Source organism: Phoxinus phoxinus (assembly GCF_949152265.1).
Source record: "Phoxinus phoxinus genome assembly, chromosome: 16".
Taxonomy (NCBI): domain Eukaryota; kingdom Metazoa; phylum Chordata; class Actinopteri; order Cypriniformes; family Leuciscidae; genus Phoxinus; species Phoxinus phoxinus.
Genome location: NC_136891.1, coordinates 21,896,597 through 21,923,267, shown reverse-complemented (window position 1 = coordinate 21,923,267; position 26,671 = coordinate 21,896,597). Strand labels below are relative to the sequence as shown.

The following is a 26,671-nucleotide window of genomic DNA, read 5'->3' as shown; positions in this document are numbered from 1 at the left end:
TTAAAACATTTTATTACTTTTTTTTTATCATATTTCATTTTCTTTTTTATTTTCATAAAATACTTTTAACGTGTCACTAATTATTTATTGTTTGTTTTTGGGGTTTTTCTACTTTCTTTTTCACTTAAATAGCCCAGCATTGTGACAAATTTATGTTATTTTATTTCATACAGAAAGGACTGTAACTGGTCACCATTTGATTACATTTTATTCTATTTTAATTTTATTTTCATCTTTTCTTACAGTTTATTCATACAGTGCTATGACAAATAAATTTTTTAAAACTCCAAATATTCAAAGTATCCTCAAAAATCAGGTCACAATAATAATTACACTATCAGAAAACGATAAATAAATTAGATATCGTATATCGGTCAGAATGAGATGATGAATTGTGGGTGAAAGGGTGAACCGAGATGTGACTTTGATTAAAAAACCAATAGGGCTAAAGCTCACCCAAACACAATCCACACAAAAAAAGAGGCCATTATAATAAATCCACATCAGAAAATAATGTTTAAAAACTCTTTAGATGAACTATAGTCTGTCACATTATGGAGCTTATAATTGTATGTCAACTAAGACAACCCTCTACATGCATTATTACTGACTCATACTTATTATTAGACTAAGCAAAAACATCCAAATCATTTTTGTCTCATGGTTCATAGCAAATAATGTTTTTACATCAGGCAACATACAAATGGTATGCCCATGCATCCATAATTACGTTAAAGCAGATGAAAGCCTGTGGTGAGAATCTCACACGGATGACAAATGTTTTTGCCCTCTGTCTGCAACCAGATCTGACAAGGCCAGAGAAGGGAGGAAGTGCACACAGACCAGTCTCATCACATAAATCTCACGTGCTGACCCCTACAAAACCAAGAAAAAGAGAGATCTTTTATAGAACCTGCCATGACAAAACAGGCATTTTTTCAGACGGCATGGATCCTCTTCTGACTATTCCGTATGAATTTATCATTGCTCTTTTCATCTTTGGTTTTGGTCAAACGAGAGGCTGTTGATTTATATCTCTCGAGTTTCCCCAGAAAACTTGCAAAGACATTTTTTAGAGAAATGAAAGCTGAAAATGTTACATTGTGAAAAAAAATGTTACTGACAGTGTCATCAAATGAAGTTTAAAACCAGCCCATGGCTATATGAAGTTATTTTAAACAAAACACTTCTGACTGTTTACATAGTAGGCCAAGACAGATATATGAGGTACACTTTAAATGTATTAATGATGTAAACACGTTCTTCTGAAAGTGTGCAATAAGAAGAGTGAACTCTTCATATACACTGTAGATGTGTTTTTACAGTGATGAGTGGTTTTATAATAACATAAAATATTCCTCTCGGAGTGCTTTGAATCTGTAAAGATTTTGCTTAATTAATTTAAAGTTAATAAATGAATTTATTAAATACATACATTCAATGAATAAATGAAAAATAAACTAATTACACAAATATTGACATACATACAATTGTATAACATTAACAGATAGATAGATAGATAGATAGATAGATAGACAGATAGATAGATAGATAGATAGATATATAGATAGATCTAATTAAACAATGGTTTAAAATGTACTTCAGAATCAGTAGTTAGTTTACCGAAAATGTGTCATTAATTATCATGTGGTTCCAAACCCTTAAGTCTTTCATTCATCTTTGTTACACAAATGAAGATGTTTTTGATGAAATCTGAGAGTTTTCTGTCCCTCCATTGACACCCCAAAAAATTAGTAAAGACATCATTAAAGTAATTAATATGACTCCAGTGGTTCGGTGGAGATTAATATTTGGTAAATATAGTGGTAAATTATGTTTGTTTTTTTACCATTGGAGTCACATGGATTACTTTAATGAAGTATTTACTACCTTTCTAGGTCTTGAAAGTGGTCATAAATGGGGGGACATAAAACTCTCAGATTTCACTAAAAAAGATCTTCATTTGTGTTCCGAAGATCGAAAAGTCGTACGGGTGTGTAACAACATGAGGGTGAGTAATTAATGACATCATTTTCATTTTTGGGTGAACTAACCCTTTAATTTAACATTATTGCAATATGCACTTTTTAAAAGTTACATGATTGTGTTAAGATGAAATTTGACTCTCTAATTTATCTGTAAGTACAGTTAAAAAATATATAGGATACGTGTACGATTTGAAGTACACTACATCTGCATATTTAATACAATCAAGAGCACATATTTTTCATTAGGTAGATAGATAGTTTGGTCTAGGAATAGTCTGACTAGAAATATTCATCATACACTCATGACAACTCATAATAATAACTCAATAAAGTGACATTGTAAGACTTGGCTCATACAAAAAAGTATTTTATGGCTTATTGTTTTCCAATTAAAATGCATGGTTATGTTTAGATGTTGGTTGTATGTTTTTGTACCACTCAACTAACACAATTCCTTCAGATTTTAGTGCAGTGTGAGATATTAAGATCTCCACTAAAACTCAAGACGAATGGGATCTTTATCTCAGGGGGGAAATCTAATAAGCAAGAGACCTACGCAAAAAGTCTAATTTGTTCTCTGTTTAATCTCATTACAGTCTGTGAAAAAAAAAAAAAAAAAAAAGAGTAATCATTTTCCTTTCCCGTGGGTATCTCTGTAAAACCGTGGTTCACTTGGTCAATACGACACGATTTTAAGGCCAGCTTCGGCGATGATTTCATCGGACCTCACATCTCGAAGCTGTCGGCGGCCATGTTAGCGTTAGCAACAACAAATACGGTCCTCTCAGCAAATCTCCTTTTCAGGCCGGAGCGTGTGCGAAGACCCTCCGCAGTCGCTGAGTGAGGTAAGAAAACAAACCATTGGGAGTTAATGGGCGAGAGCCACAGTCCCCATGACTGTGTATTTACTTATGTCAACTTCAGACACTGGACACTGATTACATCTATCACGACGATCTGTCGCAATTACTCCGCCGAATAAACACGGTCACGGGTTCACGTTGCGCGTCGACCAATCAGGATCGTCAGCCGAAATGATGCTAGTGATATTTGTTAATGGTGAAAAATCAGCTGACCGATCCCACACGCCGCTTTCCTTCCTTGCCTGGGCAAAGCATTTATTAATGAAAAAGTAATCTTGAAAAAAATCACACTGCCTAATTTTTTCAGTGCCACACAAACAAGTCAGAGGGGGTGATGAACGAGCGCGCTCTGCGTAGGGTCATCCATCACCTTCGCTGTCCGTTTGCCAGCAGGAACGTGACAGGAACGGTCAAATAACGTTTAGCACACGGGACCCGGTGTTTGGGGGGGAGATTACTACTGTCAGGGCCATAATGGATTAGCCTAGGCCAGCCAAGCAGCAGCCAATCAGAAACCAGTGCCCGCATTAGCATAGCTATCAGAGGGCCAGCCAGTCGGCAACGGGGCAAACTTGATTGACAGATGGAGGTGGCCGCCCGGCAGACACGGCAAGCCAGACTGAGGCCAAACAGAGAGAAGCCAATTATGGAAGGATGCAAGGACATTCATCATTCAGTTAGACACCTGTCCGGCCCTCACAAAGGAGAGAACCTCCATCTCTGCGCACAGAAGATGCTCATTAGATTGGACTGGAGGAAATAAAGGAAACCGGTGGTTCATTGTCAGAGCACAGTGCAGTAAGACAAATGGAGGGCTGGTCTGAACACTGAGAGGCTGGCGATCCACAGATGCAAGAATGTATAAATGTAAGACCCTCCTGTTTCACATTTACTCTTCTCACTTTCATTCATCTGCATCCCCTCTCTCCCTCTCTTAACATCCTGCTCTCAACAAAAGAGCTCAAACTGTTTTTATCAGGGGAGATATTTTGAGGGTACTCCATGTAGGTCGAACCATCAGCAAGCCCGTCAGTTGTTTGTGGAACGCTGTGAGTTCACACCTAACGTCAAATGCCTCGACACAGAGTGATGATACAATTTAAGCTGAGGTGTGTTTGAATGACGGATGGAGGTTGCAAAAACTGCATGTAATTCAACATCCCTAAATGTCAAGCTCCCTTAATTTGAGCCTCCAAAAATATCTAACAAGCCAGATTAATACAGCTACTCTTCTGTTAGTTTGTGACGAACAATGGGTCAGAGATGATTTTTTTTCGGTTCTAAAATCATATGTAATTATTTAATCTGATGAAAACCAGTTTACTTTATTAATTCATATTAAAGGTAATGTAGGTAATTTCGGAGAGGCTAGCAATAGCAAGCTAGCTTTGAAAGCATAAGATTTCTTGAAGATACCCTCCCTTCAGAGTGTCTCCAAAGCCACGCCTCCTTCAAAACACACGAACAAACACAGCCAGAGGAGAGTCACGGGAGATGGCATTAAATTAACTCATGTCCTAAAGCACATAACATTACAATAATAATGAACGGAAACAACTTAAAGAGCTCTACTTGTACCACCTGACTGCTGCAGATTAATTTCAGCGTTAATAGTGTTGACATAGAAACACAGCAATACGGTTCTTAGGGCCTTTTTTTGGTTCAGGAGGAACTGTAAAAAGTGGCTGCTGTTTGTTTGTGGTGCTCAGTGACCGTATATAACTCTGCATAACCTAATGAAATGAGGATGACTGCGTGAGCAGGTGCGCAGAGGTATAAAAAAATACATATGTTGACAGTCAGGTAGGACAACCTATCATTGCATTCGAAACGAATGCAAAGATTTGACAAACTTTTTTGTCCTGAGACTTCAACAGAAGATATATGTATATGCATGTTTTAATTTTTACAATCAGGATGTGAAGAGTTTGTTTCAACCACTATAACAAAAAGTGTTGCCTACCCTACCTTTAATTCTAATATTTATAGCATAAAGTCAAAAATGGTGAAAAAAAATAAGAGGGTGAAAAATGTGTCTGCCATGATATTTTTATTATTGTTATTGTTATTTCTTAGGAAAAAAATTAACAGTGAAGCAATTTTGTTAAAAATATTATTATTATTAAAAACAAATTCTTCATAAATGTTTGCCATGTGATGCGACCAACAATGTCATGTGGTGCAACTAAATCTGATAACTACAAATACATGCAAAAACACAATTATTTCATGATGAAAATGTATTTAGTTTGGTCTTTGGTTATAATGGTATTATAATGAAGAAACTAGACTCATTAAAATAATGACATTCTTTAAGGGAAACCATATGAAGCAGATTGGCAAATCTTTTATCATTATTTATTATTAAAAAACAACTCTTTAAAAAATATATTATTAATATTTGAAAAAAAAAACAGTCTGCCAAATCACTGTCATACATGTAGAAGCAAAAAAAGAGTAAATAAGTCTAAAATATAGAAATGTTAAATAATTCAACCTTTTAATAATACAGCAAGGTTAGTTCAGGTTGTAATACTTAAAGATATTTATGAATTAATAATTAATGATATTTGTGTATAAAAGTTGAAAATATATATTTAAAAACTTTTTTTAAAATAATGCTCAATATGTGTACACTCACATAAAGGTGTAAAGAAAATGTTTTTACTTTCTACTTGATAGTTACACCACATTCCATTTTTAGAGTCATTACATTTAAACTTTTATTAAAAATGATAATTAAAAAAAGATAATGAAAAGTTGCCATATAAAACCAAGAATACAAAAAGTACATACGATTTTATAAGAATCTATATAAGTGATATATAATAACTTCCTCTTCTCTTTATGTCCTACTGTATTTCTTCTTTTCTGGAGAATAGCAGTAGTTTGTTTAATTTATTATGTATGGACAGCTCATAAGTATTACTCTGCAATTTGGATGAATGTATCTACCAACAACTACTACAAAGAAACACTTACCGCCCGCTGCACATGCGTACACGCCGACAAGAAACATTGTTCTTTCCTCAAAATTGATTCTAGAAGATTGATCTTGTCTAGCTGGCCAATCGGTTTCTCATTGGGGTCATGCCTCATTGGTGTGGGTTCCACCCCCTCCACTGATAAGTCCTCCGCTGCAGAGAAATTAACAAACGTTTGACATTTGTTCCACGTCCCATTGCTCAATAGCCAAGGCTGAGCACATGTTTAATCAACATTCATGTCCCCCAGGGAGCTCTGAGCTGCTTGCATCATCACCCTCTGCCACATTACCAGCCTGTTCCCGGTGCACCCTGGGATTCCGGGGCAGACAGTTGGCACACACGAACCGGCCGAGGGTGAATCCACATGGGATTTCCGTGTGGGGGTAAATATTGTCTTTTCACTCCATACTGTATTGAAGAACAAACTACACCCAGGACCCATGTGGTTTGATTGAAACTCCAATGCTCTGCTGGAGCAAAATGTCACTCACGCATGAGCGCCTTGGTCGGAGCCCATGCTGAGAACGAGCTAGCATCAGGAGGATGATGGGATATGGTGTCCGGGGCAGTGATGTTCGGCATATCGAGAGGTGCATAAGCAAACAGGAAAGGGGGTTAGAGCTGTTGTCCCTCGATACAGACAGACGTGGGCAGGTCGATCCCCAACATTTGGGTGATGCGAGCTTCTGTCATTTCAGAACAGCTCTGAGGATTGAATGACAATGCTAGTTCATAGATGACAGGAGACCAGGCTCAAAGCTGTTCAAATTTAAATAAGCACCAAGGGATGTGCTCATTAAGAACTTGGGGCCCTAGCATACACCCGGCGCAACGCAAGTGTTTTTTGCTAGTTTCAGCCTGACGCAGTCCTGCGCCATGTTGTTTAAATAGCAAATGCATTTGTGCGTCCATGGGTGTGCTGGTCTAAAAAACGAGGTGTGTTCAGGCACATTGTTGCCGCATTGCTATTTTGAGGAAACTAGAAATAGACTGCGCCATTGACCAACTAAAACGTGGTCTAAATTCAATGGCGGAGTATTTATATTTTTTGTTATTTAAAGGGCGCCTATAGGTGGGTATACACTCTGCTTATTACACACACAGGGATGCGCAGCCGCACTCAAACTAGCCAAATATTCAAAATAAAATGATAACAATGTAAAATATTAATATTGTGGACATAAAGATATGGTGGTATCCAGCTTGTCCCGTAGATGATCTGCTTGCACGCTTTAACCTCGCACATGAGCAGATCTGTTTCCTCTCTGGAGAAGCGTTCAGTTTTTCCGCTTGCATATTCCGCCATGTAAATAGCAATCCGCCATGGTGTGAGCGCAACTGGCTTTTAAAAGGAATGGGAGATGAGACTCTGGTTGGTTTATTGCATGTTACGCCCAAAACACACCCATTACTCATTAAGAAAATAAGGACAACCCTTTTAGACCTTGTGCCGGGCGCGCCGACCATTTTTCCCATCGTTGAACTAGCAAAAGTGGATTTGGACACGACTTAAGTGCACCTTCGCCGTGCGCTTTAGACCATGCACTTAGATCGTTAAAATAGGGCCCTAAGAGTTTCCGGTGGTTGCCTATACACAAAAATAAAATCATGGCATTGAATCAATTTACAGCACTTGATACACATGGAACAACCTGATCTCGTGAAAAAACGTATTTCATATAGCTAACAAATGTATGCTCTAAAAATGGTGTGGGAACTGGGATTTGCAGTTTCTAAAACATTGAAATGTCCAGGTTTCTTGTCGTGATTAGAAAGTTATTTTAATCATGTTAGTAGAGCATCCTTATTTTTACTCCCAATATAACATTCTTTGAACGTTTACGTAATATCCCAAAGACTAACATTAACATTCATCAATTACAAATAACATCATGTTCGTTCCAAAAATGTTGTTCTCTCCAGTAAAAACAACATCATAAAAACCAAGAACGTATCTGTCAACATCAAATCGAATTTTAATAATTTTAACAAGTATGTTCTATTAATGTTATTTAATGAACGTTTCACTCTTAACATTAGTGAAAGTTGTGGGAACGTTTCATTAGCTGGGTTTATGAGGTGGCGATTGTTTGTTTGTTGTGATTTGTACGGAACCGTATGATTATTCAAAAAAAGTAAGCATGAAGCTCCACACATAAACCTACACATCAGTTGATCGTAAGCAGATCATACAAAAACGTATGAACGAGATTAGGGATGCATTATGTTCATTTTTAATATTATCGTTATCGGCCCAATAAAATAAATTGGCAGATATATAAAGCCGATAAATAATGGATTATTTCCCTCTGCTGAGACACTTCAGATATGCACCGTTCACCATCGTGGTTTTGAATTGCTTGAAGTATGATTGGAATCACTTCAAAAAAGGAAAATAAAAGTGCAACATGTGCAGCGCAAGTCTGTCATATACTGTATGTGACCACAAAACCAGTCATAAGTCGCACGGGTATATTTGTGGCAATAGCCAACAATACATTGTATGGGTCAAAACTATAGATTTTTTTTTTATGCCAAAAATCATTAGGATATTAAGTAAAGATCATGTTCCATGGAGATATTTTGTCTACTGTAAATATATAAATTTATTTATTTTTATGAGTGAATGCTGCACAATCGCAAACATAAATGGACAACTTTAAAGCCGGTTTTCTCAATATTTAGATTTTTTTGCACCCTCAGATTCCAGATTTTCAAATAGTTGTATCTAGGATAATAGATAGTTGTTTCTATCCATCTATCTATCTATCTATCTATCTATCTATCTATCTATCTATCTATCTATCTATCTATCTATCTATCTATCTATCTATCTATCTATCTATCTATCTCTATATCATCATATCCTAACAAGCCATACATCAATGGAAAGCTTATTTATTAAAAAAATTACCCATAAGACTGGTTTTGTGGTCCAGGGTCACATATATAGGCTATATACAATTATAATGAGAACATCATTATAATTGTGTGCTTGGGACATGGATTTTAATGCTTTTGTTTTTGTAATCAGGCTCTCAAATCTATAAAACTTGTATTTGGATTTATCGGGCAATATATCGGTTATCGGCCTACAAATTTGAATAATTATCGATTTTCGTTATCGGCCATATCGGTACATCTCTTCATTCTCTTGCATCATACGAATTCATACAAATTACCCCCCGTTTTACCAAAACATTAAATAATTGCCATTAGAGAGTGTATTGCTACTGTTTGATGTTAACAGACACATAAAAGCACACAAGCGCACATCCAGAAAATTGTTCCACACCACGCTTCACAATAACACATCCTTACACACACATACTGAGGACAGGCTATGGTAATTCAGCTCTCCATGTGGAGAATTACATCAGTATGGGTGTGCGGTGCAGATCCTGTATAAGTGGATGTGCCAGAGGATGATGAATGACTGAGTAAATACCCAGCATCCCAAGAGCCCTGATACAACCAGCCCAAACCCCCATCCATCTGAGCCTGGTCCGCATCACCTCATTTGTCAAGGAAAACCATTTTCTGTGCAGCCGAGCAGCCAGTTTGGGGTTACCGCTCTCTCCCTTATTACAACCGAGGGGATACGTGGAGGTCTCGTACACTTCTTAGGAATTCCTTTCATGATTCGACGCAGCGTTTTTGTAAGAGATTCCAAGAATTGCATTTTTGTTTAATCGGTAGACATCCCTCGGTCCCTATTTATCAGCTTGCTTTTGCCACTTCGAAAATGATATAGGTCTGCAGGTGCTACTATGCTCTGAGTGTGTTCAGGTTACAGGAAAAAACAAGACGGAAAAGCTATGCAAATTAATAATAATAATAATAATAATACCTATGTGAAAACTATTTTTTTTAAAGTAGATCCGCAGAGCTCACCACCACAATATTGTGGTGCTTGGAATGGCTGTCAGTACGTTGATGTGCGGTTAAGGGTGTTCTTGGTGGTTTAGTTTGGTTATAGACCCTTCTCAAAGTTTCTATGATATCCAGGTCCTCATCTTGAATCCCTTGGATTATTTTACTCATTTTATTATGGACCATTTTCACATTTTTGTTTGGAACACAGAAGTGTTGAGTACACTGTAAAAATATTTCATGATTTGTTATCACAACTTTTTAGCTATTATCTCAAATCAACTTACAGTAGATAATTAATGTGGTTCACATATCGCAATATTTTGAATATTTTGATTATATTTCCATTAAATCTCCTTTGTTGTATTAACTAAAAAAAATTTTCAATGAACTAAAAATAAAGGCACAAAGGTAGCCTAACTTACATTTTAAAGCGAAGCCAGTTTTACAATGTAGATTTCTATAGAGGTACATGGCAAAAATATTTGTTATATTCCCATTTGCTCCAACAACAGAAAACAAATCCTATTACGAAAATGAACCATGGTACAAAGAAAAAAAAAGAAAAAAGCATGGTTATTGGAACCACAAATTAACCATTTTGCATGGTTTTACACTATAGTTTACACATTGGTATTTGTATTAAAAGTGTGGTTATAAAAATGGTAATCAATCCGACAAAAAACATGGTTACTACACTTTTACTAAAAAAAAAAAAAAAAAAAAAAACATGGTTAATTTCCGTGCGTTCCAAAAGAGGACAAAATATAGAGACACACAGTTGTCTCTCTAGAAGCTGCAGTAGAATTGCAGCAGTGTTGACTAGTTTTCTGTAATATAATGGCAGAATATAACACAAAAAATGGTTTTATACGTGTACATTCAATTTAAAAAAAAGAAAGAAATTATCACGATATGCCTACATGTTTGCGGAAATGCGTCATCGCTGCCTGAATAGGGCCCATCTTATAACACGTTTTGAAAAATCCCCAAACGTAAAAATGATGTTGGTTTCCTTAGAGAGCACCACTAATGACATGGATGGAATTTGCATTAATAAATGAAATAGGCCTACACTGTATTTTAGTGTAATTACCTGGAGATAGGCCTATGACGCAGGGTTTCAATGGTTCTCGTACAGTCTGTCTGTATGTATAAGGTCTTTTCATGAAGTCCGGGTTTGTTTGAATGGTATTTAGGCTCGGACTCGAGCTCGACACAAGCACAGAGAGAAACAAAGACTGAGAGCCGTCGTCATTAATCTTAGTCAGTGGCCGGTGCTGGCGCAATCTGCATGACCGGGGCAGTGACAAATGCCACTATGTGACTGCAGCGTCCAATCTCCCCAGCTTCATCTCCCGTTAATGTCACATCCATCAGGCCAGAGCCGCTCGCGCCATGTCGCAGAAAATTAAACTGCTTACAGATAAGGGCTAATTGCATGGACAAGCGCGCGGTGATGGGGTGGTTGCACAAACTGTGCTCGTCTTGCGCGTGACTTCTTTGAAATATGTACTCCCTGTTATTTTGGGGGATGTTTAAAAACATTATATATATATATTATTATTATTATTTTTTTTATATATATATTTCTTTATAAGATTATGAGCTTTAAAAAAAAACATGCCTTTAGAATTAAGGATTTACATTTAGGGCAAACCACAGAAATTGCACAATGAATTGTTGTGCCCACAAATAATAATTTTTACTTTAAAAAAAATGCTTTAAATTGTATTCCGTTTGAGATGGATATACAACTGTATTTGTTTAACTAAACCCACCTCGTGCAGGGTTACAGCTGAACTGACCACATGGTTTCATTTCTGCGCCTTCATTCTGCCATACAGCTTAACACTGCCATCTAGTGCTGAAGCTCTGTTTGTACGAATTAGTTGTCTATAATATCAAGGTTGTAAACAACAAGTCTTATTTAAAATGAAATAGGCATAAACTTTTGAGAGCAGTGATGGAAAACAAAGTAAATTACAAAGCCTTCTCGAGCAAAGTGTGGTGTAAAACTGCAAATGTGAAAGTTTATTATTATGATATGGGATAGCCTACAATAGTGAATCTGATTTTCATATTTAGTTATTAATGTATTAATGTATCTATATTAAAAAAGAGCCGATAGGAACAAGTGAGGACGGAACCATTGCAAATGGATTGTTTCCTGACGTCTGTAGGCTATAGCGGAAGGAAGCGTGTTGTTGTGATTTACAGAAACGTGACAGATGGCAAGATGAGCGGTTTTCTCTCGTTTTAACATCACGAAACCCTTGCAGGTACGGTTAAATTGTGTGTGTGTGTGTGTGTGTGTGTGTGTGTGTGTGTGTGTGTGTGTGTGTGTGTGTGTGTGTGTGTGTGTGTGTGTGTGTGTGTGTGTGTGTGTGTGTGTGTGTGTGTGTGTGTGAGAGTGAGAGAGCACATACATTTATAAATATATATTGTTTTAGAAATTTATGTTTACAATTGCAGACTAATTTAATCAGTGTATAACTTTTGATCTCATACAAGTATAATTACTGAAGAGTAAGACAGTTTCTGACCAATACACTCATTAGTTTCCATGATGTAATGGCTGAAGGTGTTTATATTTTATAGAGAGTGCACTCTCTGATTTTCACCGCCATAACGAATTTCTGAGGCAACCTTGAAAAAAAAATGCACACCATGTTTCTTGTCACTAATCGAGAAAAACAAAACATGTGATGCTAAGTCTTTCCTTGAGAACTAGATGTCCCCGCCCTGGACATCAACATTGATAAATACAAGGCTGACAAAAACATACAAATGGTTTTGTACCTTTGAAGCCAAATGTATTTGAAGAATTATATGTTCTTAAGAAACGGTGCATAAATTGATCTGTCTTTGCAGTGTGTGAAGGGAATGCCTAACTTTCCAAGCCAGACGGCAACTCCGATGCAAGCTTCCCTTCTAAATGAGCGAGGAATGGATCTTCACACTGCAACGAGTTTGGCGTATTCTTCCGAAACTTCAGGGGGTCAATGGATGGAGGAAAACCAAGAATTTGAGGAGAAAAAAGAACCCAGTGCCACAACACAAAGTGAGGACAATAATATAAATGGGAAAATGTTGCGAAGTGTCACTGAGAATTGCAACGGAAAGAAAAGAGTTTGCCCCGTGTGTCATAAACAATTTGGTGCTCCATCCAAACTAAAAAGGCATTGCCTTATTCACACGGATCAGAGGCCTTTTCAGTGCTCCGTATGCTGCCATGGCTTCAGGGATCTCTCTCATCTCAAAGCACACATCAGAACTCACACTAACTTTGTGAAGCGGAGGACACCATCACTCCAGAACCAGAGAAACAATGGTGTGTCCTGGAATCAAGCATCTAATTCAAGGTTAAAACACTCAGTGTGTAATGGCCTTGGTGAAACCGTTAGATCTTACTCTCCAAAACATCGAACTGCCCAAAGCAATACCAGTTCAACAGAGAAACAAAAGGCAGCCTCAGTAGACTTAATCGAAACAAATTCAGGTACCACAGGTGTTGAGATTCGCAATAATGTTTCTGAAAGTAGAAAGGGACATTGGTGCCCTGTATGTTTCAAATGCTTTAAAGCCCCATCCAAGCTCAGGCGTCACATTCTGATTCATACAAAGCAAAGGTCTTTCAAATGCTCTGTGTGCTTTAAAGACTTCCAACAAAGACACCAGTTGAAAGATCACAAGTGTATGGAAGAATTTAGACTGGAAAGCAACTCTGTTTTGAGTGATGTGCAGGTAAGAAAGAAAACAGTCCAGCAGAATGCCGAGGGTGGTGTCGTGACTACCAGGGTTGATGCCTTGAGTGATATTCAAGGTAGGTGTTTTAAACCACGGTTGAGATCTTCATCTCCAGATGTAGTCACACCAGCGGAAAAAATGAGCCCTCCAGTATCCACGTCTTCTGATCCCACGTCTCCAATTCCACTCAAAAAGAAAAGTGGATGTCAGTGTAAAATATGCTTGAAGATTTTCAGTTTCCCCTCTAAACTAACTCGACACCTGTTCGTTCATTTGGACGTCAAGCCTTACACTTGCACGATCTGCAGAAAGTCATTCAAGCAGGCCTGTGATCTCAATAAACACCTCAAGATACATGCGGAAAACGACCCTTCTAGGTTGCATGGAGTCCTGCAGAAGCACGGGACCAAATCTTCAACACCTGGAGCTTCAACACCAGATGGCGGTAATGTGTCTTTACCTCAGATATTAGAATATGTGGACACCAAAAAGAATGAAATGCTTGAACGCAAAAGTAAGCGTAACCAAAATGTCCCCTTGACAGAGTCAAAGTCAAGCATTGTAGAGATTGAGAGCTCTGACACGTTGATAAATGCTGAGGTGCAGACCGCATCCTCCAGCCCAACGTACCTTAAGCGCCAACATAAAGATGTGCATCAGTGCTGCATCTGCCAGAAGAACTTTCCGTATCCTTCTAAGCTCACCAGACATATGTTGAGCCACACAGATTTCAGACCGTTTAAGTGCCACGTGTGCTCGAAATCATTTAGAGAGCTGTCTAATTTGGAGTGCCACCAGAGGATCCACAAAAAAAAGGGTCAAGGCAAAATTGCCGGTCATTTGGAACAAGAACATATGCTTTCTTTTGGTACTACTACAATATCTACAGCTCGAGATGTGCAAATGTCCTCACAAGTTGGAGCTGAAGACTTCGCTCCAGCACACAAAGATCAAAATATGGTCCCAGAAAATATGTCATCTCAAACAATGATTGGTGACTGGAGGGATTCAGGTGTGTTTTTCTCAAACGGTACTAGCCTTCTTGAGGATGTTCAGATTAAGTCTGAGGTTGTTTTCCAGTGCAACAACAAATCCGTTTGGGATCTGACGCATAAAACAGACATCTCAGGGCTTGTTGAGAAAAAGGCATCTGACAGTGTGCCTTTCGGCAGGGTGAGTGACTGTCCACCCAAAACTGACTCATCTCTCTGTCATTATGCTACTGAATCAAGAACTGAAGAAAAATGGACATGTCACTTGGAGGATTTTGAAGATTGTGCCTTTGCGGACTTGGACGATGTTAAATATCTCCCTGATTCTCACGTGCTCCATTCCCATGAGTATCGACAGAAAGCTGATGTTTCCAGACAGAAAGAAGAAGTTGTTGTGGGGCATTTTGACTTTCAGGATCCAGGTAAACGCTTTACCGACCCTCCATGTGACTTACCCATTTGTCCTGGCTGTAGTCAGTGTTTCTCCACGTTAACCAAATTAAATGAGCATAAATGTGCAAACAGATGCCCTGAAGAGAAAATAAAGAAATCCCACCAGTGTGACATATGCTTCAAAGTCTTTAATGCGCCATCCAAACTGAATAGACACAGTGTTACACACACCGACAAGAGGCCGTTCCAGTGCACACAGTGTCAGAAGACCTTCACGCTGCCACATCATCTGAAAACACACATGCTGTCCCACAGGTAGAAGGGTTATGTGTCCCAGATATGACCCAACCTATAGGGATTTCACTGTGAATCAGTTTTGTTCTGCGTAGTTTTCTTGCAGTAACATTGTCTTGATTTGTCTTTAAAGAGACCAAGAATCATTGTTAACAATGTTCAATGACATGTTATGTTCTGTATTTGATTTCATTGCTAAATTTTGGATTTCATTTTACAGCTTGTCATGAAACCATATAATAAGTTAATGTGTTAAAAAGTTTAAATAAGGAAAAAAATTCAAATAAAACATTGAAATTTAGTTGGTTATGTGCCAACTCATATAGTTTGGCTGTTCCACTTTCCTTTTTTTAATTTAACAATAAATAGAGTGAATGCCATTTGCAGCACTGAAAAAAAAAGATCAAAGATCAACACAACAAAGCATTATATGACATTTCACCATCTATTTTTTATTCAGTAATTGCAGAATGGTGAGCAGTGTGAGGTTGTTTGCAGTAGTTCCGTCATTATCCACTAGATGGTGTAGTGTGCTTTCTCACTCTTACCCATTTGTTAAAACAAATTGGCATGTATGGTGGCCCGCAAACGCCTATAGCAGGGAAATGATACCGTACGTCCTTATGGCATTTTCTTCGCACAGTATGGCTGAAATTATCCTATATAATATATAATGAGTTTAGAGTTCCATATAGGAGACTGGGTGGGAAAAAAAATCCTATGATTTATTTCATTTTCGCAATCTAACAAAATATTTCCTGGAATGAGGGATGTTTATTTATTTATTTTACCTACGCAACCCAAAGTCCAATCAAAAAATAATGTCTGGTTGGCAACAGGAAATCACTCCGTGTACCGGTTGGCTTTATTCAAGTTTAATAAGTGTCTGCTGTACCTGGGAACAATTTCCCCTTACTGGACACACTGACCTCTCTGTAATTTTAATGGTAGGCCTATACAAATCTCTGATTGGTTTTGCTATGCTTTTTTAATAATATTAAATAATTGTATTTCTGCAAGGGTTGAGATGAGGGTCTGTGATGAGTTTTTGCATATAGCCAGAAGTGTTTTTTTGTTGTTGTTGTTGTTTGTCTGTTTTCCCCGCTCACTCATGAGACATTGGTTTCTTCATTCAACAATCAACCAACATCATTCTCAAGATAATTTCTATATCACATAACATGTCATAAATCTGTTTTGGGCTAGTTCACACTTATCAGTATTCACGTTACATTCTAGGTCACCCTCAGATTAAGCTTTGTTCTCATCATTTACATTTCTCTTGAGGAGGTTAACACAAAGTCTAATCCAATGAAAAGTCATATCTGCCATGACTACTCTGATAGGATCATCGAGTCATTTAGGTCAAATACATTGTTAAATGACGGCTAATGATGTTTTGTGGCGAGACAAAGGAATTTTGTTTATACCGTCAAATATATCCACAAATGCTAGTCAAGCGACATTATTTCAGTTCTATTGCTTTCCTGCTCTTTAATGCGTGACCCAGACCAACGAGTGGATATTGTCCTGCCAAGCAGATGAACATTTAACATGCAACTCCCAACTGGTCATTAGTGCAACAACAAATGGCTTCACTAATACCCATTATGCTGATTCAGAATTTGGTATTCCCATTCCCAATGTGTTTTTGTTTTTAAACCTAAAGGTCATTCTTGTAACAATTTTCGTGTTCAACTCCACTGTAAAAAGTGATAAGTTGACTTAACTTAAAAAAGTGAGGAAACCCATAAAAGTTGTAGGAAGTAAATAAACTTCATGCGTAATTGAAATAAAAAAGTTTTTGTCAAGTTCACATACTTTAATTTGTTCAATTACGCATTAAGTTTATTACTTAATAATTTTAAGGCAACGGGTTTCCTCACTTTTTTTAAGTTAAAGTAAGTCCATGATCACTTTTAATAGTGTCTGAACAGTTTTGTTCATGTCTGATATAGCCTTACAGTATGTACAGTATAAAGCTATAAAGCTTAAATGTGTAAACTAAAATATCTTCTTTCCCACTTGAATAGGTGAAGGCAACCAAAAGTATACCATTTCTCCGTTTGATTGTAGCAATGTCCAATTCGTGAATTAATCTTTTGCTCAAAACCGTTCTGGAATCAGCCTGAATCCAAGCAGTTCTGGAATTAACAACTATCATTTTAATGTAAATGCAAATTATATAGGTTTTAAAAGGCATTTTATTTTCTGAGCTACAACAAACTGAACTAGGACTCATATAAACACCTTTATTTTTAAAAATAAACAAAACAGAATCCCAAACAACATGATGGGGAAAGAATCAAATCGATTTCTGAAACTTTTCTTTAAGTAAGAAATGAACAGTTTGAAAGAACCGATTCACAGAAATTAGTCACTTTAGTTGATATTAGGCTTATTCGACGTGAACCGGCGATCGGTTTATGATATCAAAGTACCGCGAGAGCAATTCAAAAGCATAAGGAGCCGTCTATTTCTATTTGCTCTCGCGGTACTTTGATGTCATTCACCGATCAATCTGTGCAGCGCCGGTTCAAGTCATACAAGCCTTCTGCCAACAGAGCAATAGCTTAATCGTGTGAGTTTCGGTAAGTTCTAACCTTTAAAAAAGGGCAGACAAACATCCGAATAAAATGTTTAAGAATATAATGTTTCTTGATTGATGTATAAATTGTTTTTTGTGCTAACGTTTTTGAGAACATTATTATATACCAGATAACTGAATACAGATTCTACTAGTGTTACTGGAAGAACGTTTGTTCATAATTCTGAGAGATCTTGCCGATTAGTAACGTGAGGCACAGTCGAAGTCAAACGTGTGTTATTATTGCAATTCACGTTGACACCTATTTGGTGTCTTGTCTCATATGACCATTTGTGCATGAGTGAAAGGTTAGGATCCATTTAAGATGAAACAACAAGTGATAGCCAACTGGGTCTTTTGTGCTCTTCTGTGATTGAAGTCAGCAGCTGAATATGGGGAACCTCTTGTGTTGAGAGCAGTTGGTACCCTGCTAACTTGACCAAGCACTGCCTGTATGGACAAAAAGAAACATTAATCCCTCTATTGTTTAGATCCGATAATTGCCATGCATTTCTTGTCATTAGAGTTAATGTCTTTAGCAGTATCACTGCAAATCATGAGGACTGGGACTCTATTAAGGGGTTTGAACTAATGTGTGTCACTGTACTATATCTGAGCACTGTGGACTGGCTGTCCAAAACCCTTAAAAATGTGACCTTATCAGGCAGTGTCTGGAGGTATGATGCTTTGATGCAGATCCCTATGTCTGCAGTGAAAGATGAACAAGCTGTACATTTTGAACCTTTTCAAAGAAACTTTTTAAACAAGGTTCAATGTTGATAACTTCAGAGCTTCTTAATTCAAGAAAAAAAATCCCTAGCGTTAAGTCTGAGTTTTGTTAAATTCTCTATTCAGCTAAAATCCCTTGAGCTCAGACGTTCTCGTTTTCCTGTAGTGTTTGCCCATTTGTGCGTGCAAGTTCAACCGGCTCTCTCCGTGATATGAGGATCTCCTTTCAAATCCCTCTATCCCTTTTTTCATTCCAACAATGGCAGCTCAGTGTCAATAGACTGTTCCAAAATAACCTCAGACGGTGAGGCAGAGTGCTGTGTGTTTTTATTATGAGCCTGTAAAAGATGTCACCCGAGCACACCTCTCAGCAGGGCTCTGCCACACTCGGTTTAAGAAGCAGTGACGATGTCAAACTCCCTGCAGGCGACAGGATTCCAGCGGTTTAATTTTCTTTAAGTAGGCCCAGTCATGCAAGGACAGCTCACAGATCAGAGGCCCTTCTTTGATATATAAAAAAAAATTGTCTGTAAAATGTGCTGCTACAATGCTAATATATTGTGGTAGTTTTAATGTTTTGAGTGTTGTTGTTGTTGTTTTTTTTATACTAGCATGTTCGGTGTGATTGCTATAGGGTGTTGCTATACCCTATGGATTTGCTAATGTGTTCTAAATGTATGTAAAATGTGTGTGTGTTGTCAAAAAATCCATCCCCATCTCACAGCAATTCACAGAGTTGGCTAATTCTAAACCTAAAATAGGTTTAGGGGCGGGGTCAGGGGTAGGTCATGTGTACGAATTCATACGAATTGGGCAACTCGTAAAATATGTACGATGTAGCAAAAATCGTATGAGTGAGGTTGTATGAATTCGTAAGATTTTTTATAAATCTTACATATTTTACGAGTAGCCCAATTCGGTTGAATTCGTACGAATGACCTACCCCTGACCCCGCCCCTAAACCTACCCATCACATGGGGTTTAGACAAATCGTACAAATTCGTATGAGTGAGGTCGTACGAATTTGTATGAATTAGCCACCTTTTACTCACTCGTACGAATTGGTCGTGAGATTAGGTTTGAAAAATCCCACCCCTTATTTATGATGCTAGAATAGACCCCTAGAATGGTACAGATCTTATATTATCTGCCATTTGAAAAACCCTTAGAGAAGATGTAATAACAAACTACTCCTCAACAAACCAGGCAATTTGAGGCATCAATCGTGTCTATGGCTAACACAGTCTCACCCCAAAACGTCACATACTGACGGGTCTTGACCATACGGCAACATACGACGAAAAGGGTACCCTTTAACGTCCATGTGTGACGATTCGGGTATGGTTGGGTTTAGGTATGCGTTAGGGTACCGCTAGGAGGCGCTGCTGGTGCGCTTATGTCTGCGTCTCATATTGACGTTATAGGGGTACCTTTTTCGTCGTATGTTGACGTATGGTCAAGACCCGTCAGTATATGACGTTTTGGGGTGAGACCGGGCTGCCATGGCACTATTGGTGCAAATCTTTATTTGTCAATTTCTGATCCAGATATTACGAAGCCAGTAAGAAATGAGTGACAAGCATCCCATTAGTCATGTTATAATACCTTCATTGTGCTGCCAGCCAAAGAGACTTATCTCCGCTCTAGATTGGCACCATATAAAGGTGTTCTTCCCATAACCCCACTCCACATCCACTGTGACCTTGTCCCTATCCTGAAGATCCCCCCATCAGCCAAGCCTGGGATGAAGTTACACTCATAGGCATTCCAGTGGTCTGAAGCCACAAGGGTCTCTCTCAGCTGTAGCCCCCCCGGTCTGTCTGCTGGCACTCAGCTGTGTGTTTGTGTTAGTGGTAATAATAGAAGGTTAAGTGTGTCATGATGCGGGATCCGATCTTTGGAGCTGGGGTGAGAATGAGAGGCATCTCTGAGGGTAGGAAGCCAGGGTATTTTGGACAGGCCGGGCCAGGGTCTTTTACTTCACAAGCAGAGGTTCTGGTTTCAAGGCCGTCCCCTCCTCATACACAGAAACCTTACACCACAAGAATCGACTTAATGTGACTCAGCTCCTCAACTTCATGGACGACCATAGTGGGTCAGGTATTCAAGACTGGGAGGTCATTCTGTTGTTTTGGATCTATGAGCGTTGTTGATAGGTTGGCTGTTTTATTAATGGATCTCTTATAGTACTTGAGGCATTTGATATTTACTGCTGCTTGCTAAAGGAATCATCACTATTACTATTGTTTATATGGAATAAATAATTAATACACATAGCTAAATAAATAACTATTTGGCACACGTTGGCCCAAACTGTTTGTGCTATGGACATGAATAAGCCCTATTTCAAATAATAGGCTTGATGAGAGGTATGCTATTATTATTTTGAATGACCATATTTTTGCCTAGTGGATGATAAAATGAGTGAAAAATGTCCATTGACTTACTTAGAAGCTATCCGGACTAATGTCATAGAGACGTTGTGGTGGCTTTGTACTTTAAATACATACATAACAACCACACAGAATGCCCTAAAGCAACTTAGCAATGCCATAGCAACAACCCAGAACATTCTAATGACCACAGACCAATGTACTTACTGTACAGCCACTGAACTGTACAGAACATGATAGAAAATGTTTTTTGCTCTGTATATTTCTACAGTATGACATCAATGTTGAAGAGTAAACAGCTGTTAGCTGTTGTAGAGTTAACAAAAGTTATTATGGCCATTGTGATGTTTAATGCGAATGTCAAAACAAATGTCAGTAGACCAGGAAGATTTTAAAATTCATTTTAAGCGGTTCATTCATAAATCTGTAAGATCTTACCTTCATGCTGTGGAAAAACAAACCAGAAGACAGAACACAACGAGCGCATGACAAGTTACATGCTACATGCTAACAACAACAGAACATATTTGAACAAAACGGTTTTACCCGAAAAGGAAATATATTTCCCATGTATTAATGATCAATATATTAAATGGTTTGTATATATGTGAATATATGCAGAATAAATATATTACAATATATTTGATAATTCATAAGAAATTACAGCTTTTCATTGAAAAATATGTGACAATATATTTACTAATATATCATAATGTATGTAATTTTTTATTCAGTAATACACAGATATGAATCAGATATGGTACTACATGTGTATAAATATATTGCAGATAGCAATATTAACTCACAGCAAAATATATAATGTTGTATTCTTATATTTTTTATTTTTTACTTTGTAAATGTTTCATATTTTCAAACTAGTTAACAAAAGCACAAGTATACCTGCTTGCACTAAAATATTTAGCCAAGAGACTGTCACTGTGTTGAAGAAGGAACAGTCATTTATTTTAAAGCATAGTATTTATAGTATTGATGATATTCGGCCAATCGTCAACCGAACCTCTACTCTTCAGCACAATGGTAACCCCAAAAACTCACACATACCAAAAAACCTTTTAAATTACAAAATATTAGAACATTAAACATTAACAGATCCATATATATATATATATGTATATATATATATATATATATATATATATATATATATATATATATATATATATATATATATATATATATATATATATATCAATATTGAGCAAAACACTTTATTTTAAGTTACATTTGCTGCCTTTTAACAGTGACATTTGTGAATGAACTTATTCACATTTATATGGGAACATGTATGTGCAATTATGTACACAAAAAAGGATAAAACAATATTATATGTCATCCTATTTTAAAATATTTTATGTATTAACATATAGCCATACATGGTCAATGCATATATTGCAGTATATTGAAAAAATATATAGGCTAAGTGCTAGTTTCCCATATATGGAAATGTATTATGTAATATATTGCATTATATTTTGCAGTATATTCCCATATATTTTTGTTCCGTAAGGGTAACCATCAAGAACACCCTAAGAAGTGCGTCGAAATCACTCAGAACAGCTAATGTGTCACAACCCCTTGCAACTTCAGATTCAACTTTTTTTATTGTCATTGCACAAGTTTTCAGCCTGTACAACGAAATGCAGTTTTACATCTACCAGTCAATAAATCATTAAAGTGCTTATTCTCATAGCAATGCTTAAAAAGTTCGGTAAAAAAATTCAGAAAGTCCATAGGCCATGGAGATTTCATATAGTGCATAGTTAAGATGTATTGGTTAAATGCATAATGATCAGAGGTAGTCAGACAGTCTATAATCCAAGAGCAATAAATAAATAAATAAAGGAGAGAAACGGCGGCGGAGCAGCACAGGGACAAGTCACAAGGGCTAGTGTAACTTCATAGAAACATGCTAATAAGCACTCAGTGTTTGCAAGCCACATGCTTAGGAATAAATGGAATACACTTTTTATTGAAAGGTTCTTTGAAAAAACATAAAATGTTCTTCTATGGCATCACTGCAAAAAACCCTTTTAAAGGGGTTTTTAGGAACAACCAACTACCACTAAAACATAATAGCAAGCAAGTTACTTAATCAGAACACCCTATAACTGCAGAGCAACGTGCTAACAAAGCAAAGCTAACGTGTCATTTTAGATGAATCAAACACTGTTCACATTTACTTCAGAAAATGTAAAAATAGTTTATGGTGTTATATTCAGTCATATACAAAGGTTGGCATGGTTGTGAATTAACTGCCTTTCAAGGGGGCACAACACAACCATTGTCTGTGTGGTCTAAACACTTCCTACGGGAAATTTGTCACCATTTTGCTGACCTGTAAACAAACAGTAATCTTGGCACCTCTTAAGTCTCAGGTTGTACTGTGCATGGTACTCTCCGCACGACAGGTGTGTGTGTGTGTGTGTGTGTGTGTGTGTGTGTGTGTGTGTGTGTGTGTGTGTGTGTGTGTGTGTGTGTGTGTGTGTGTGTGTGTGTGTGTGTGTGTGTGCGTGTGTGTGTGTGTGTGTGTGTGTGTGTTGTGTGTGTGTCTGTCTGTCTGTGTGTGTGTGTCTGTGTGTGTGTGCGTGCGTGTGTGTTAAGGAGGGGAGTGTGAGCTGTCAAACACCCCAGCAGCTGTTCCACAAGCAACCCTCCCCCTAAACACACACATACAAACCTTCTCAAACTGAAAGCAACAGGAAGCACCAGGGAGCCAAAGTCTACAAAACAGTTGTTCCATCCTTTTTTTAAGTCCTTCACAAATGACAGCAGATGAATCAACACTAGAAAAAAAAGATAAAAAAATTTTTTTTTGTTTTAACAATCTCAGGGTCAATGGACCACACACAGAAGCAATCTGGAGTCTCCAAACCTACAGGAACAAGCATATTGTGTAGATATTCCATGTTGATTTAAATTGTCATAAGGTGCGTTCACATTAGTCACTTTCAAATCAAGAAGCTGTAGCAGTTTATTTTACAGTCTTGTTCCCCATGCTGTGTAATTATAGCAATTACAATAACTGGGTGATAAATAGGTAACCCTGAACATACCCCTCAACCACCTTAACCCATGTAGTTATCTTACATGCTTTCTTGTGTAAGTACACTGTAAGTACACATACTGTAAAATAAAGTGTTACCCAAGCAGCTTTCTGATGGTGAACACAGCGAATCTTCATGATCAACTTGATCCCGTTGCAAAATCTGCATGATGAAATCTTTCACTATCAAGGAATGGTCACACCAAACTTAGTTTGAACACGCAAAATTTATTTTGGACATTGCAATAGTTCTGATAAGATTTCATGCTCTGAAGCATCTTTTAAATTCAACCTTTAACAATTAATAACAAATCCCACATGTAAAAATACACAATCCGCTCCACTTTCCGGCAAGTCTGCAAAAAGTTTGTATTCTTTTTATTTGGCTAAGAGGTTGCGTATCGATTTTCCATTGATCGCAAGTCTTCACGCGATGAGAAATAAAATCGGTAAAGTCAGAGTTTACCAAATGTGAACTTTGAAACGATTTACGCAAAATTCCTGATCGCGTGGAATCTTATTGAAATGACTGCATTTTAACAACAGTAAACGTTACCGCACCTTTAAAGCCCTGATATACTTCAAGTGAAATCGAATCATGAACAGTTTGACGTCATTTCGAACAAAATCATTCCAAAACAAAATTTGTTTGAAGTTTGTTCCTGGAGTTTGACTGGTTTGCTCTGACAGGTAAACACCTTCGAACTACCAGCGGTCCGTGGCGATTACGCAACTTTTTACGATTACGATTTACATATTCATCAGCAGTGTTGAGATAACTTATTACGATGACTTATTTTGACCTCTAAGCGAAGAACGGAAAATAATTTTGAGGTCTTCGAGGTTCTGAAGAATTCGTAAATGTCATGTTCTGTTTACCAACTGAAAAGACACATTCAGAGTGAATGTTTACATGAGGAAGTGTACTGTATCTATGCCACACAAGAGAAGAAGAAGAAGAAGAGAGAGGGTGGTGACAGGTTATTCCTGTGAAGCTGGCATGAGTTCAGCTCTACGCACATAGGCGTGGATTCAGCATTCCAGACTCCACTATGAAATGTCTGGCTCTTACCCAGACTTTATTCGTGATTGCGTTTGACACAGACCGCTCAATCCCCCATCCATCAAATTACATTTATGGCCTTTATGTGTTGTCACTGCATGGTTATTGATTGCTGATTGAACCAATACTATTTGAAGGTCTTATTTTGAGTACTATAATTCGCAACAAATGTATTTTATTTAGTTTTCCTGACTTGGGGTTGTTCCTTTGAATGTCTAACACATAGAAATATGAATGTCAGTTCTGTAAGTCACTCAGAGTATATGATGAACGATGAGAGCGGTTAGTAGGACACAACATGGCTCACATCATAATTATGTAATGAGCTATTTATAAAATGACAGTGACAGTGTCAAAACATTGCTTGGTATTGGATATCTGATTAAGCCTTTTCTGAAATCATGAGTGTGCTGTGTGATGAATGCATTCGACAAATCAGAGGATGAAATGCATCGAGTTTCAGAGGGCCACAGAAAGATCTAGCTGGCAACAAGCAACACATATCCTGCGACAGGACCAGACGGCATCACAATCCAGAGAATGTGACCCTAGAATAATAATGTTTCTCCGCTCGACTGAAACCTCGGCTCATCTGAAGACTTATGACCTTCAGCTTTCCTTTTTAAGTATCTAATAAGCACGAGAGGTCCTTAAAGGGCAAAGGAGACGCATCTACATTTCAAAAGAGAGATGTCACGGAAACCATTTGCATGAGATTAGCAAAGGAACATCGTGAACAAAAGATTACTGTAATTTTGGAACATTTTGGAGAGGCCCTCGACGGGAATGTTAAACACAATTTTTTTGAAGTGTGAGTGGATTATTGGAAGGAATAGCTCCGAGAGAAACAGCAAGTAGATTAAGCACAACTGCTCGCTCCTTACAGGCTGTTTTGCTGCTAAAAGGGATTAAAGTTTACTGTAAGTTCAAAGCGAGTGTATTGCAGAGGAAAGCGAGCTGTGAAGACTGAATTTTCTGGTTGCACTTCACTTACATTGCAACAAAAATATGAAGAATATTCTTGATTATTATGAACCTTTTTTGGGAGCTTGTTGCAAACACACGTGCGGTTCGAACAAATATCAAGGTTATTTTGGTAGCAGCCAAATCACCCTTAACACAACCACGAGTTCAAATAGAGGAAACATTAAGCCCCTGCCGGCTGACAGATGCTCAGACAGAGAATGTTGGGGATTATGCAAAAAACAGCACGTTACATCACTCAGTAGTCACATGAATTGAACATTATGAGAGGGAACGTTCATTACTGATATGAACCCGGTAGAGCAAGCGAACATTGAACAATGGAAATCCAGACACAGCAACATACTTTCTTTTTACCTCTATTAATCCAGAAATGGGGCAAAATGCTGATACAGGAGAGAGGAGGTGAACTCACATAACACCGCAACTCAGCAATTTTGGGTTAAACACTTTAATACGGTGAACACCGGCAACGGTCGTTGACGTGACTTCCACAATCCCTATTTTAAAGTCCTCTATTCATCATTTTAGCTCTGCTAACCTGAGGGTGTGTTGGTCTTTAACATGGATTTTCAAAGTTGCTGATGTGGTACCACAGGTTTGTACAACGTTCTTTGAACCTCTCATGAAACCGGCCTATCAGAAACAGAGCTCCCTATAATAAAATTCATCTTAATCATTGCCTCTAAAAGGGTGATGACTCTCAAGCCA

At 37.7% G+C, this 26,671-nt stretch overlaps 1 protein-coding gene and 1 long non-coding RNA gene across 2 annotated transcripts; one reads left to right on the top strand and one right to left on the bottom strand.

Moving 5' to 3' along the window:
• Positions 1–755: 755 nt before the first annotated feature.
• Positions 756–11,195, bottom strand: LOC306983386. The gene is made up of 3 exons (XR_013794353.1): positions 10,808–11,195; positions 5,834–5,988; positions 756–876 (listed from the first exon to the last, which is right to left on the bottom strand). It is a non-coding gene; the product is annotated as an uncharacterized lncRNA (long non-coding RNA).
• Positions 11,196–11,845: 650 nt separating this feature from the next.
• On the top strand, positions 11,846–15,370 carry znf770 (zinc finger protein 770; the record flags this gene model as incomplete). The annotated part of the gene is made up of 3 exons (XM_079639493.1): positions 11,846–11,993; positions 12,586–15,161; positions 15,274–15,370. Exons 2-3 carry the CDS (start codon positions 12,598–12,600, stop codon positions 15,368–15,370), a joined length of 2,661 nt encoding a protein of 886 aa, XP_079495619.1. The 5' UTR covers positions 11,846–11,993; positions 12,586–12,597.
• Between the last annotated feature and the right edge of the window lie 11,301 nt (positions 15,371–26,671).